Source organism: Labeo rohita, chromosome 18 (genome assembly GCF_022985175.1).
Source record: "Labeo rohita strain BAU-BD-2019 chromosome 18, IGBB_LRoh.1.0, whole genome shotgun sequence".
Classification (NCBI taxonomy): domain Eukaryota; kingdom Metazoa; phylum Chordata; class Actinopteri; order Cypriniformes; family Cyprinidae; genus Labeo; species Labeo rohita.
The window spans coordinates 4,648,790-4,663,164 of record NC_066886.1 but is presented as its reverse complement, the minus strand read 5'-3'; the positions used below and the strand labels follow the sequence as shown (position 1 = coordinate 4,663,164).

At 33.2% G+C, this 14,375-nt stretch overlaps 1 protein-coding gene across 4 annotated transcripts in view; it reads left to right on the top strand.

Moving 5' to 3' along the window:
* The window catches only part of ppp6r2b (protein phosphatase 6, regulatory subunit 2b), a 33,180-nt gene that overhangs the window by 9,801 nt on the left and 9,004 nt on the right, over positions 1–14,375 (top strand). For 2 of the 4 annotated variants that reach the window (XM_051135419.1, XM_051135420.1), the window contains 17 exons: positions 1,328–1,393; positions 2,372–2,484; positions 4,018–4,131; positions 4,222–4,348; positions 4,432–4,584; positions 5,256–5,447; positions 5,693–5,757; positions 5,908–6,023; positions 6,459–6,738; positions 7,946–7,997; positions 8,094–8,221; positions 8,297–8,451; positions 8,533–8,695; positions 8,781–8,854; positions 9,794–9,998; positions 10,121–10,210; positions 10,285–14,298. In XM_051135419.1, coding sequence (XP_050991376.1) covers positions 1,328–1,393; positions 2,372–2,484; positions 4,018–4,131; positions 4,222–4,348; positions 4,432–4,584; positions 5,256–5,447; positions 5,693–5,757; positions 5,908–6,023; positions 6,459–6,738; positions 7,946–7,997; positions 8,094–8,221; positions 8,297–8,451; positions 8,533–8,695; positions 8,781–8,854; positions 9,794–9,998; positions 10,121–10,210; positions 10,285–10,315 — 2,124 coding nt within the window. In that variant the 3' untranslated portion in view covers positions 10,316–14,298. Of the gene's footprint in view, positions 1–1,327; positions 1,394–2,371; positions 2,485–4,017; positions 4,132–4,221; positions 4,349–4,431; positions 4,585–5,255; positions 5,448–5,692; positions 5,758–5,907; positions 6,024–6,458; positions 6,739–7,945; positions 7,998–8,093; positions 8,222–8,296; positions 8,452–8,532; positions 8,696–8,780; positions 8,855–9,793; positions 9,999–10,120; positions 10,211–10,284; positions 14,299–14,375 lie in introns of those variants that run through there. The other 2 variants (XM_051135421.1, XM_051135422.1) reach the window with 2 other exon arrangements.

The window sequence follows — 14,375 nt, the reverse complement described above, 5'->3', positions numbered from 1 at the left end:
CACTTGTTCTCTCACTGTTTATTTAATTTGTCTACTAACAATGTCAAATATTCATCACAGAAAAAAAAATGACATTAACATTCAAAGTCATTAATGCTTTCAGCACATCTCAGAATATATAGTGTGTTTAACAGCATACTGTGGTGGAAATCAAAGTATTGGAAATGCCATTTTAGGTATTACTTAGGCTCATTTAATAGCATTTTATACATCCTAAATAGACACTACTACATAATACTTATCCACTACTGTTCAATTTTATATTGCTTTTGAAAGAAGACTTTTATGCTCACCAAGGCTTAATTTATTTAATCAGAAAATACAATAAAAACTGTAATACTGTGAAATATTATTACAATTTAAAAGAGCTGTTTTCTATTTGAATATAATATATTCCTGTGATGCAAAGCTGAATTTTCAGCATCATTACTCCAGTCTTCAGTGTCACGTGACCCTTTACACACATTTTTCTGATAGGCTGATTTCCTGCCCAAGAAACATTTTTTATTATCACTGTTAATCAAAAATAGTAGAATAGTTTATTGGAGTTGAATAATTCATATTTATATTTATTATGTTTATTGAATTTATATTTAAAGTGTTAAATTTTTTTTCTATTATTTTTTTATTGTTTTTTTTTTACAATCTCAAAAAAAAAAACAATAAAATCTGCACATAGGTTTTATTAGCCTGTCTGAATAGTTAATCAATATTTGATTCAGTCTTATTTTTGTATTATATTCCCATTTTCTGTTAAATATAATTAATTTTACTATGTTCTTTTTCCCTTTTTATTAGTTCTAGTTTTTTTATATACACTACCAGTCAAACATTTTTGAACAGTAAGATTTTTAATGCTTTTTAAAGAAGTCTCTTCTGCTCACCAAGCCTGCATTTATTTGATTCAATGTACAGCAAAAATAGTACAATTTTGAAATATTTTTGCTATTTAAAATAACTGCTTTCTATTTGAATATAATTTAAAATGTAATTTATTCCTGTGATTTCGAAGCTGAATTTTTAGCATCATTACTCCAGTCACATGATCATTCAGAAATCATTCTAATATACTAATTTGCTGCTCAAAGACATTTATTATTATTATTTTATTTTTTTATTTCTTTATTTATTATTATTATGATGTTGAAAAATAAAAAAATATACGGACTCCAAGCAACCATGCAACCTTAATGACAAAAAGAAACATTTGCAATCTTTATATTGAGTGAAGATCAACCCCTGGGACATAAAAGTGCTCTAAACTAAAGAAACACATGTATGTGTGTGTGTGCATTTGTTCTGATGTTTCCTGTCTTTTATTTTTTAGTGGCTGAATGAAGAGAAGCTGATCCAGAGACTCATTGAGCTGATACACCCTCGCAGTGACAGTGAGGTCAGTCCTTACTCGTTTACATTTTCACAACAAAGTTTAAATGATTAGTTCATTTCCAGAATAAACATTTCCTGATCATTTACTTACCTCCATGTCATCCAAGATGTTCATGTCTGTCTTTCTTCAGTTAGAAAGAAATGAAGGTTTTTGAGGAAAACATTCCAGGATTTTACTCCATATTGTGGACTTCAATGGGGATCAACAGGTTGAAGGTCCAAATTGCAGTTTCAATGCAGCTTCAAAGGACTCTACATGATCCCAGTCAAGGAATAAGGGTCTCATCTAGTGAAATAATCTGTCAACTGTAAAAAAAAAAAAAAAAAATAAAACCTTTTATTTATTTTTTTATTACCAATTGCTCTGCATCACACATTATGTTGGAAAGGTCATGCATGACGTGGGTGGAAGTACCAACCCAGTGTTTACACAGTGAATTTGCAAAGAAAGTCAGACGGCCTTTACAAAAAAGCAAAAACAATGATGTCAGATGATTTTGAAGTTGGAGAAGAAAATTAGGAGTTTTTTGCCCTACCCTACCTTTTTGAACCAAAGCACACAGGGTGAACCAACTTCAGGGTAAGGCTGAAAGTATATAATTTTCTTTTTAGAAAATGGCCGAACGTTTCGCTAGATAAGACCCTTATTCCTCGGCTGGGATTGTGTAGAGCCCTTTGAAGCTGCACTGAAACTACAATTTGGACCTTCAGCTCGTTGATGGAGTGTGGAGAACAATCCTGGAATGTTTTCCTCAAAAACCTTCATTTCTTTTTGACTGAAGAAAGAAAGACATGAACGTCTTGGATGACATGGGTTAAGTAAATTATCAGGAATCTTTTAATACCTAGAGTGAAACACTGATGAAAAGTAGTAGTGATGGTAGGTTTTTAATTTTGGTACTGGTAAAGTTCATATGCAACCAAAACATTTGATTCCATCTTACAAATGTATTTAAATGCATATGTGTTTGTGTGTTCACAGACGCAGTCAAACGCATCTCAGGCGCTGTGTGACATCATCCGTCTGAGCAGAGATCAGGCCAGTCTGCTGCAGGAGTCGTCAGAGGCCGACCCTCTGCTCACAACACTAGAGCTGTGAGTGTGTGTGTGTGTGTGTGTGTCAGCACTTCAACTGCAAACTGTGCCTGGTCACTTTTCATATCGGCTAGACGGTGTCTTGCTGTCTAAGTGGGCGGCTGTCTGTCAGAAAAAAACGGCAGTGTGGACCAGACTTTATCTAGAAATAGTTCAGAAATAGTTCAAATAATCCAAGATCCAAAATGTAGAGTTTGTTTCTTCATCAGAACAGAGCAGTATGTCACTTGCTTACCAATGGATCCTCTGCAGTGAATGGGTGCCGTCAGAACAAAAGTCCAAACAGCTGATAGAAACATCACAGTAATCCACAAGTAATCCACTTGACTAGACTTTTGAAACCTAAAAATTCAGCTATATATTTTGGATATGTTTTTGTTGTTTCATGCATATTTTTCTCCTAATTCAGAAAAGACCACGTTTTCAAGATTGTTAAGTTTATGCCTAAATGATGGATTTGTTTATTACAAACATGCAGCTTTTCACTTCAAAAGATGTTAATTGATTTAACTGGATTGGTGTGGATTACTTGTGGATTATTGTGATATTTTTATCAGATGTTTGGACTCTCATTCTGACAGCACCCATTCACTGCAGATGATCAACTGGTGATAAGGCTGGGCAATAAATCGATAATGATAATTTTCGTGCAATATAAATTTCCTCTATAAATGATAACGATAACCAGATTACCATAGATTTGCTGTAGTAGCAGCAACTGCACAGTGGTATTGTGTCAGAAATGTGGGTATTCGTGTCAAATTTTATTATATTAGTCATGTAGACATGTATTAAATGTATTGAAAGATTAATGTCATGGAATAAAATTGCAGTATTTTTTGTTCTTAAGCTATAGCATTTATGCATTTATACTAAATGTATTTAGACTAGTTTTTTATACAAATACCTAGAAACCATATTACATTTTTACCGTGGTATTGAGGTGCTATATTTGTGATTTTATTGTTATTATCATGATCTAAATGTATGCTATTGAATAGCAGTGGTTAATTAAAAAAACCCTCAAACACAATAATTAAATTTCACCATATAAAAATGAGGTTGCTACAATTTTTATAGATATTACTGATTTTGATAATGAACATAAATCTACATCTGCATCTTTACTCAAGCTACTATAAAATGTGTATTTCTAAGAGACAAAATGTTATATTATTATAAATATTATCAGGCAACACAAAGCTGTTTCTTGATTTGAAACAATATTACTCATTAAAACATGCAGAACTAAAAAAATATTTTTTTTCTATTATGATATTTATTTTGTTAAGGAAAAATGACTGGAAAGAATGAAAAAAACATGACGTGTTTTCATGTTCTGACCATAAAGAGTAAATTAAAGCCACAATTAACCGTCTTGATTTTAAAAAAATGTGACATTTGTTGTGATAATTATCGATATCGACTGACGTGAGAAAAATTAGCGTGATCATTTGCTGGCCTTATCGCCAACCCTAATTGTTGAGCAAGTGATGTAATGCTAAATCCGTCTGCTGTATGTGTGTATTTCAGACAGCAGAACGTCGAGGCCCTGTTGAAAAACATGTTTGAAGGCGAAAAGAGTGAAGTGTGCATTGTCAATGGAACGCAAGTTTTACTCACGCTGTTGGAAACTCGTAGACCAGGGTGAGTAACACAAACATTTGACACACAAGCATATTTCATCACACACATTCACTGTGTGTTTACTAAAGCGTGCGTGTTTATGCATAACAGTGTTGAGCAGGTGATTGACCCGTGCTCTCAGGGATTGGAAAAGTCTTACACTGTAAACAACAGCATTTTAATGGGCATCCAACCACATCTAAAGCACTTTCACCACCTGCTGTTAAACCCACCCAAGGTTGGTCTGCTCCTCCAGTTTTATCACAAGTCTTAAAAACAAAATGAAAGATTAAGGCTGTTTCTGACTGTCTCTGTGCTCAGAAATGTGTGATGTTGACCACGATGGGCATTCTGGAGGAGCCGTTTGGCAACGCGCGGCTGCACGCATCCAGATTGATGGCTGCTCTCTTGTACACCAGAGCTCCCAGAATCCACAACGAGCTCTGCCAGCTGAACATGACCAACCTGCTGCTGGTATTAGTCATTCTTAGTCTAGTCAAAAAAAATAAACAAGGAAAATGTTTTCTTTTTAGATCCTGTCAGGTTTTTTTTTTTTTATTTAAGATTTTATATTTTAATCTTTCTTGATATTAAGACACTTCAGAAAGTATTTTCAAGCTATTGCTATTAGTTCAATTTTTGTATTGCAAGAAATTTGGTTTATTTATTTATTAATATTTTTAAATTAATTAATCAATATTAAAAAGTACTTTTTTCAGCAAGGATGCATTAAATCAATCAAAAGTGACAGTAAAACTTTTATAATGTTGCAAATGATTTATATTTTAAATAAATGTTCTTTTGAACTTTCTATTTATCAGACAAGGCAAAAAAGTATCACGAATCTTCACAGATATTAAGCAGCACCACTGTTTTCAGCATTCATAATAACAAATGTTTCTTGAACAGCAAATCAGCATATTAGAATGATTTCTGAAGGATCATGTTGACTAAAGACTGGAGTAATGATGCTGAAAATTCAGCTTTGATCACAGGAATAAATTACATTTTAGAATATATTAAAATTTCAAATTGTAAAAATACTTAACAGTTTTACTGTTTTTAATATATTGGTCAAATAAACAGCCTTGGTGACTGTGAGCATAAGAGACTTCTTAATGTTCTTTCTTAATCTTTCTCTGTAGGATTTGTTTTTTAAATTCTCCTGGAACAACTTTCTACACCTCCAAGTGGAGCACTGTGTCTCTGCTATCCTTAACCAGACGACACATAATGGGAAAACACACGACAGTCCAGATCAGATACAGCTGGAAACACAAGACACACAAAACTTGGACAAATCTGACATGTTCTCACGCTGTGACCTGATAAAGCATGTGAGTAAGACCCTTACTTATTTTTAATCATGTATTCTCTTATTATTTGTGTATAGTCATATATAGTTATATAGCATATGTAAACCATGTAGTCATATATACATTACCAGTCAATATTTTTTATAATTATGTGGAGTAATGACACTAAAAATTTGCTTTGAAATCACAGAAATAAATTACATTTGAAAATGCATCTTGTGAAATGCATCATGCAGTATGTCACTCTGATATGATTGTGTGTGCAGCTACTGAAGGACTGCAGGCTGGTTCAGAGGATTTTGGATGCTTGGGATGAAAATGACAAAACACAGTAAGGACTTTTTTAAATGTACAATTTTAAATGTACTTTCTGTGATCTGAGAAGTCAATATGTCAATATACTGGTTGAGTATTTGTATATTACATGGAAAGTAATACAAGCAACTGTGTGTGTGTGTGTGTGTGTGTGTGTGTGTTATAGGGAAGCTGGAGGCATGAGAAAAGGCTATATGGGTCATCTGACCAGGATTGCCAACACAGTGGTGCAGAATGCAGAGAGAGAACAGGAACAGACTCAAATCGCACAGCTAATAAAAGGTAGCTGACTTTCACACTGGGAGTGTTTTGTGTGTGTATATATATATATATATATATATATATATATATATATACACTAACAGTCAAAAGTTTTTGAACAGTAAGATTTTTAAGGTTTTTTTAAAAATCTCTTCTGCTCACCAAGCCTGCATTTGTTTGATCCAAAGTACAGCAAAAGCAGTAAAAAATGTTAAATATTTTTGCTATTCAAAATAACTGTTTTCTATTGTAATATATTTTAAAATGTAATTTATTCCTGTGATCAAAGCTAAATTTTCAGCATCATTACTCCAGTCCTGTGTCACATGATCCTTCAGAAATCAGTCTAATATGCTGATTTGCTGTTCAAGAAACATTTTTATTATTTTTATAAATTTTTGACTGGTATGTACACATTCTTTGTCTGCAAATATTTGGTATGCTTGTGTATGACAGAGCTACCAGAGGACTATAATGCACGCTGGGAGCAGTTTGTAAATGAAACGCTAACAGAAACCAACAAGAAGAACACAGCAGACCTGGTGAGATTTCACACAAAGACAGTCGGAGGAAGTATTTTTACATCGAAGTTTACAATCCGCAAATCATCTTTAATAAACATCTTGCTCTTAACACAGGTGTTCTCAGACTATCAGATCCAGCAGATGACGGCGAACTTTGTTGATCAGTTTGGACTGAATGACGATGAATTTGGAGAGCATGACAGCAGCATCAGGTTTAGTTTTAGAGATTTAATTATTAAACTAATTATTAATGATTAAAATTTGTAAAAATATGAAGTTAATTTAGATGTTTGATATAATTGGATAAAAATCTTTAAAACATTTTAAAACAGCATTTTTATTACTTTTTTGTTTGCAAAAGTCTACCATAATTGGAAAAAAAATATTTACATTTGGTGCTTCATACACACTTTATACATGATGTCTAGCAATTGAATTTAAATTAATTTAATTTTATTAAAATTTTAGTCTAATGTAATTTAGTGTTGCATGATATACCAGTACTTAAAAAGTATCGCAATGCCCTGCTTTTAAAAATGGTACGATTCGGCATTTTACTAGTGTCGGTACTTTAAGAATGCATTTTAGTAAGAGCCGTATTTCTGCGTGTCTGTGTTAGTGAATGGCGCAGACGCGCAGCTTTGTTTACTACACACAAACACGTGATGCTCGCGGTGTTTTCAGCCTTTGCCGCCTCAATATATGAGTACATGAACACATTTTACCATTTCTTTTGTGGAAACTATCGTCATATAATGAAGACCCTAAAGGTCTTCACAGCATCCCGTCAAAATAAAAGTTCGGTTTAACTTGACAGTCAGAAATAAATTTGTATATTACTTAATAATAATAAAAATATTATTAAAACAATGTTTAAGAAATTTTTACCCGAAAAAAATATTTACCAGAATTTATTTACCAGAAAATTGTAAATACACAACACAGTATTTCTGAAGAAAAAGACATAAATAGCCTATAATAAATTAATTCTTTATCAAATCTAATTATCCTTTATAAATTCATTAAACATGCTTTTGATTATTAAAATGTAATGAAGCAATTAAAATAGAATCCAGAAAACTAATGGAAAACAGATTCACAAACAAAACTGAATTTGAGAAAAATAATAAAATATATTCCATAGGGCCTTAAAAATGTAATTTTTTGTTAAACTTTTAATAAATTGCTGTTAAATTCTGCAAATTTCATGATTTCAATCAGTTAGATATATATAAATATTTTTTTAATGTAACCATTAAAATATAGTCTAGAAAAATTTAAGTAATCTCCATTTGGATCATCTATTATTCAATTACTTTTTCTGTTGTTGTGTTTTTTCATAGTATTGGTTCAGTAGTAATATAATGTTTATTGATTCAGGTTTAAATTTAAGTTTCTGTGTCTCTGTTTTTTGTGCAGTGCTACGTTTGATCGAATCACAGAGATTAACTTTAACCTGGTGGATGAGGGGGTGAGTATTATATAATTCTGTTGTTGTTGTTTTTCCCCCAGTTTTTCAGCTTCATTCTCACTCTTTCTAACCCTTCCCGCTTCTCTGATCTCTCAGGCGAGCTCTGCCATCTTTGAGACTCGCACGAAGGAGCGAATCCGGCCGTTTGAAGATGCTGAGGAGGAGGAGGATATTTGGGAGGATAAAGAAATCAACTATGCAACACAAGTCAAAGCCAGAAGCAGGTTCATAAAAAAACACAGACATTTGCATTCACACACAAAACTGCCATTGCTCTGACTGTTGTTTGTCTTGGGTAGGTTTGGACTGGTGACAAACACTCAGAAGAGCGAGGCAGATGGTGGCTCTCGCAGACGTCTGGGCTCACCTGACATGGAGTGGTTTCCAGAGACTAAACAAACTCCGGAAAATACTAAGAATCTGGACATGGACAAGCAATCCATCGATCCGCAGAGTACGTTTACACAGTCGAGATCTAGTAATTTCACATGATCCGATATAATAACTGACTCAGAAAATGATTATCACCCATCAGGTCCTGGATGGATAGCGAGTTTTGAAGATGACTTCAGCTGTCGGGATTTTGCAAGTATCGCTATGGATACGGGATCCAGCGTGTGGGGAAGCTCTACCGCCCAGCTCAGTGAGACGGAAGAGAAGGGATGGGCGACTTTCACGGACTTCCAGCCCTTCTGCTGGTGAGGGGGAGACTGTGTTTGAGTTGATTCTGTGTTTTCATGTCATGTTGACACTAAACGTGCTAAATGTTCTCATGTTCTGCAGTTCAGATGCAGGACCCAGATGTAGTTCACCCGTGGACTCGGAAAATCCAAACAAACAGAATCAAAATGAAGAAAGTAAGTGACTTACATCATTAATGATTGTATTAATAAACATGCTGCATTAGCACTGTAAAGTGTTACCAAACTTTTATAAGCATCTTTCTTTTTTTGCATAAAAATAAATGTTTATTTTATTTAATGACAGTTTGTAATAAATTGTATTTGCTATAAGAAAATTAAGTTCTGTGCAAGATGCTTATAAAAGTGTTGTTAATAATAATAATTATAATAATTATTATTATTACTTTGTGAATATTTGATAATAATATATTTATTAATAATATAATAATATTTTTGTTATTAGTAGTAGTAGTAATAATTAATTATAATTATTAATAATAAATTGTATTATTTTTAAACATTATTATTATTACTATTATTAAGTATTATTACTACTACTACTATTATTATTATTATTATCATTTATATATTGTTACTACAACTAATACTACTACTATTAATAATAATAAAATTACGTAATTTTTTTTTATTCAAGAATTGAAAATTCTAATAGTTTAGCATTATTAGTAGTAATTTTAGTAACAACAACATAATAATAATATAATTAGATTTTCCGTTTAAATAAATATTACATCATTGTTATTATTTTTATCACTAATAATAATAATAATAATAAAAAATGTAATGTTTTAATTTAATAATTTATTTTCTCCCTCTAAATGCTATTAGCCATAAGAATATTAATTTTCTATACAAGATGCTTATATAAATTTGGTGTTGTAAATTATAAATATTTTTACTTTTAGTAGTAATACAATTGAAAATCATGTTATTATTGTTATTATTTACCTTGTAAATACTTATAAATATCTGGTGTTATTAATAATAATAATAAATTATTAGGTACTTTTTATTTATTTTTTTTATTATTATTATTTTTTCTAAATGCTCTTGAAATGGTACCTTAACACCGGGTCATGTGTCATCTGTAAGTTAAAGGCTCATCAGCGTGTGTGTGGAGTGTGTGTGGGGCGAGGAAGGCTCCTCTGGTGGCGTCCGACAGCAGCTCCAGTGGCTCAGACAGTGAGGAAGAGGAAGACCGAACCAACATCATCACAGAGAGCGTCGCCACGGCCAATGCCAAGGAGAACGTTAAACTCAGTGTAGATGCAAAAAATGAGAAAGCAGTCTTCATCAGGTAAAACATCTAATACACTTTCTTGCATTCCATCTGTGCACTATTTGTTAACAATTTGCATATTGACTTAATGCTGTATATAACAAAATGTGCACGATGATGCTCCCTCCACTGTCTTTCAGTGACACTAATGCCAGAGCAACAGGTGGCATGGCAACAGATGTCATAGCAACAGGAAGCATCACTGGTACTCAGTCGCCCAAGGAGCAGAAGTGAGTGTTTTTCCATAAGAATTTACCGGACGTGTACTTAAAGTCTCTAAATATAACTCTGTCTTGTTCTACAGGGGCGACTCCAGTAGTAACGGACCAATGTAACAGCATTTCACCCACCGCTCGACTCCGTCCCCTTGACAGCTGTTACTCCACCCATCAAATGTTAAAGGCTGTGGTTTCAAACGTTTCCTCTCCCTCTGGCATTCGCTCTTTCCACTGGTCTGCCGTATAGTTACATGGGTCTTTTTGGTTTGAGCATGAGCGGTACTCTAGATGATCTCTGTCTTCCCGAATGAAGACATCTTCACTGTTGGGAACACTGACCTTTGAACCCTGTGAGAGCAGCCCCACTACAGTGTGTGTGTGTTTGTTGAGCGTTGTGAAACTAGAATATAATGCACATCCGCAGATGAATTCTCATGTATGCGTAAATATTCTCAGTACATTGACAGGCGTGATTTATAGTGTTATTTTTATGTTTCTCAACCAGTATTTTCCACTTAGAACAAGGCAAGAGATTGTGTGTGTGTGTGTGTGTGTGTGTGTGTGTGTTCTGTCTTGATTGATATCTCTGTTTGCTGTAGCCCTTGGGCCCGGTACTGATTTAATTTCAGTACTGATTTGTTTGCACTTATGTTTCCACAGCATTTATGTTTCCAGCTCCGCCACCATCCACACAAACACATATATATGAGCAAAATCAATAGAGAGCAGGTCTCAATATTTCTGTTTTGTTGTAAGCTGTTTTTATATAGAAGAATGGAAGCTTGTTTTCACCACTAGATAAAAGAAATAAAAAGGTATATATTATATCTTATATATATTATATATAAGTGCTGTCAAATCAATTAATCGTGACTAATTGCATCCAAAATAAAAGTTTGTTTACATATGTGTGTGTACTGTGTATATTTATATGTGTATATATAAATACACACATGTATGTATATATTTATGAAATATTTACATGTATGTATGTGTATGTATATGTATATATATATATATATATATATATGCATGCACATATATATGATTTAGATTATAGACATACATATATTATATTATTATACATATAAATACACAGTACACAGACATTATGTAAACAAATTTTTTATTATGAATGCGATTTAATCAATTTGACAGCATTTATTTATATATTTATCAGATTTTTTTTTTCCTCAGAATTGCAAAAAATAAGTCAAAATTGTGAGATAAATGTCCAGATAAAAATTGTGAGATATAAACTCAGAATTGCAAGATGCAAAAAAATGAGTTTATAATTGCGAGACATAAACTTGCAGTTCTGAGGGGAAAAAAGTCAGAGTTGTGAGGAAAAAGTCACAATTACCTTAATTTTTTTTTTTCTGTGGCAGAAACAAGCTTCCATATAAAAGGGATAGTTCACTTAAAAGTAAATATTTACTCACCATCATGTTGTTCCAAACATGAATGACTTTAGAACCATAAAGTTAGTCATTATGACTAAAAATGGACTGAAGTATTGTGGAAAAAATTCCTGCCATCGTAGCATTTAAATCTCATTTACATTTATTCAAACTTCCTGCATCCCGATTGGTCAAAACACCAGAAACAATAACATCATTTGCTTAAAGGTAGAGTTCAGCCAACAATAAAAATTTTGGCATGTCGTTTCAAACCCATAAGACCATCGTTTATCTTCGAAATTTGGATTTTTGATGAAATCCAATAGCTTTCTGACCCTGCATAGACAGCATATTTTTTCCAGGTCCAGAAACATGGTAAGAACTTTTAAAATACATTAAAATAGTCCATGTTACATCAGAGGTTCAACCGTAATTTTACGAAGCTACGAGAAAGCATTTTATGCGCAAAGAAAACAAAAATAACTACACTGTAAAAACTAAAAAACACAATTTGTTGAGTCAACTTAAAATAATTTGTTACCCTGCTGCCTCAAAATTTTAAGCTCAGTCAACTAAAATAAGTTTAGTCAACTTGAAATGTTAAGTTGTACGAAGTATCAACTTAGATATTTGTGTTTGCTAAACTTAACAGATAGGTAAGTAACCCAGCTGCCTTAAAATTTTAAGTTGATTCAACTCAAATATCTAAGTTGTCACTTTTTTTGAGTTGACTGAACTTAAAATTTTAAGGCAGCCAGGTTACAAATTATTTTAAGTTGACTCAACAAATTGTTTTTTACAGTGTACTTAATTTGTGTTCCGAAGATAAACGAGGTCTTAGGAGTTTGAAACGACATGAGGATATTTAAAATTTTGGGGTGAAATATCCCTTTAAAACCTGGTGCATTAACTAAGTTATTGGAAGACTTGAAATATAGCGCACAAGTCGTATGGACCAACTTCTTTTATGGTCCACGCATGAAAAAGTCTACGGTATGATGAGGGTGAGTAAACAATGTTTTTACGTATTTACGTTATTAAGTGAACTATCCTTTTTAACAAGTTTATGTAAGGCCGTTTGATTCTTATTGTGTCTGTGGTTGGTATCAGAACGAACTCAGGTGAGCGTCGTGTGTCAGCGCGTTGTGTGAAAACCCGAGGGCGAGTGTGCCTTGAAAAATCAGAGAACGACACATCATTGTTTAACGTGTGCACTCATATCTTTACTCACATCTTCCTATATCACAGTCAGGTCTTAGTAATAACTGTCGACGTGTATTCTTTACGATATGTACACTTAATATTATATTTTTTATGACTAACTACTAGCGAAACACTAGAACGCTGCAGTGTCCGTTTGAATCTAGAGAGATAGCAATAATAGTACGAATAATTTCTTGGGTTCGTTTTCTTTTTTATTAGTAATGTAGCTTTGAAATGTGCACACAGGCACACAAACTGTTTGTGAGAGCGAGTGTGTGTGAATGTCGAAGAGGCTCGGTGTGTTTTCAGTTTGTTTTGCACTTTTAAAAACTTGATTTTGATACCAAATGGGATGTTAGTGGCGGTACGACGACGATAACGAGAGCCCTCGGTCAGTATTTGGTCTATGTGCATTTTTGAGTTTACAAGCCGTTTGTTGTGTAGCTAAAATCGCAGATGTTAGCATGTGCGAGTGTGTTTGTGTTACGAGACTAAGAGCGAAGCTCCAGAGAAATGTCGACCGGTCGGTACCAGGCTCCGTGCTTGAATGTAACTCATATTTTATATGTTTATTTTTATTTTCATATTAATATTATTTTATTTTTTTGCCAAATGTTTTCTTTAATATTTCGTCTTTCTCCCGTTATGAATAACAGGGTTCTATTCTATAAAGATTGAATTCTTTCTCATTTCTCATCGTTCATATTTGTGGTTAAACACTTCAATACTGCCACTTAGTTGTGGAATAGCAGTGAGGTCTTGACTAGAAATAAAAGGTAGGATACTAACCCCTTTTATCTCGTCTTCCGCGTACATACAGCTCTTTATTAACCATTTTTCTGTGTAAACTAGTCCAGACATTTTTCTCCCCGGATGTCTAGATGTTTAGGTCAACCTAGCTGTCAGATACCGTAAACGGGTTTAGCGAGTTTTGCTGCTGTTAATGATTTATCGTTTGTCGATGCATTAGCAGAACATATACGAGAAGGGAACGGTTTTTATCAAAACTGTGATGTAATATGCCAATGCCACAATTTGTGATTCTAATTCTCACGTTCTTGAAATCAGAGTCTCATAAACTTCCTCCACACCACCATAAAGTTTTACAGCTGAATAAATAGATTCATCACAACTTTGCAATGTGAAATCCATGTTTCCACAGGGTTGTTTTCTTTTCAGCTCTTGTATGTATTCATGTACCCCAAAACACAAATGCATACTGTATGTTATGAACTGGTACGATATTTTGTGGTATGTTCTGCCTTGAGCATCTGTCCATGGTGTGAAACTGGAACACAGGTCTGTTTTGTCATTTAGTCAAATGCCTTTTTAATGTATACTGATGCTGGTGGTTTCTTTTTCGTTTTACTTTTTTTTTGTTTGTTTGTTTTTTTTTTTTTTTTTTTTTTTTTGGTATAATGCAATACTGTACCTGTCATCTGTTGTCAGAGTTAGGCTTTAAAATCAGATATCAAACAAATAAATATTTCAAATGGGTTTGTGTGTCAAATGTTTGTTTAGGCGTGAACATCTTTTACTCCCCTTCCAAATTAAATCTATGTACACTACCTGTC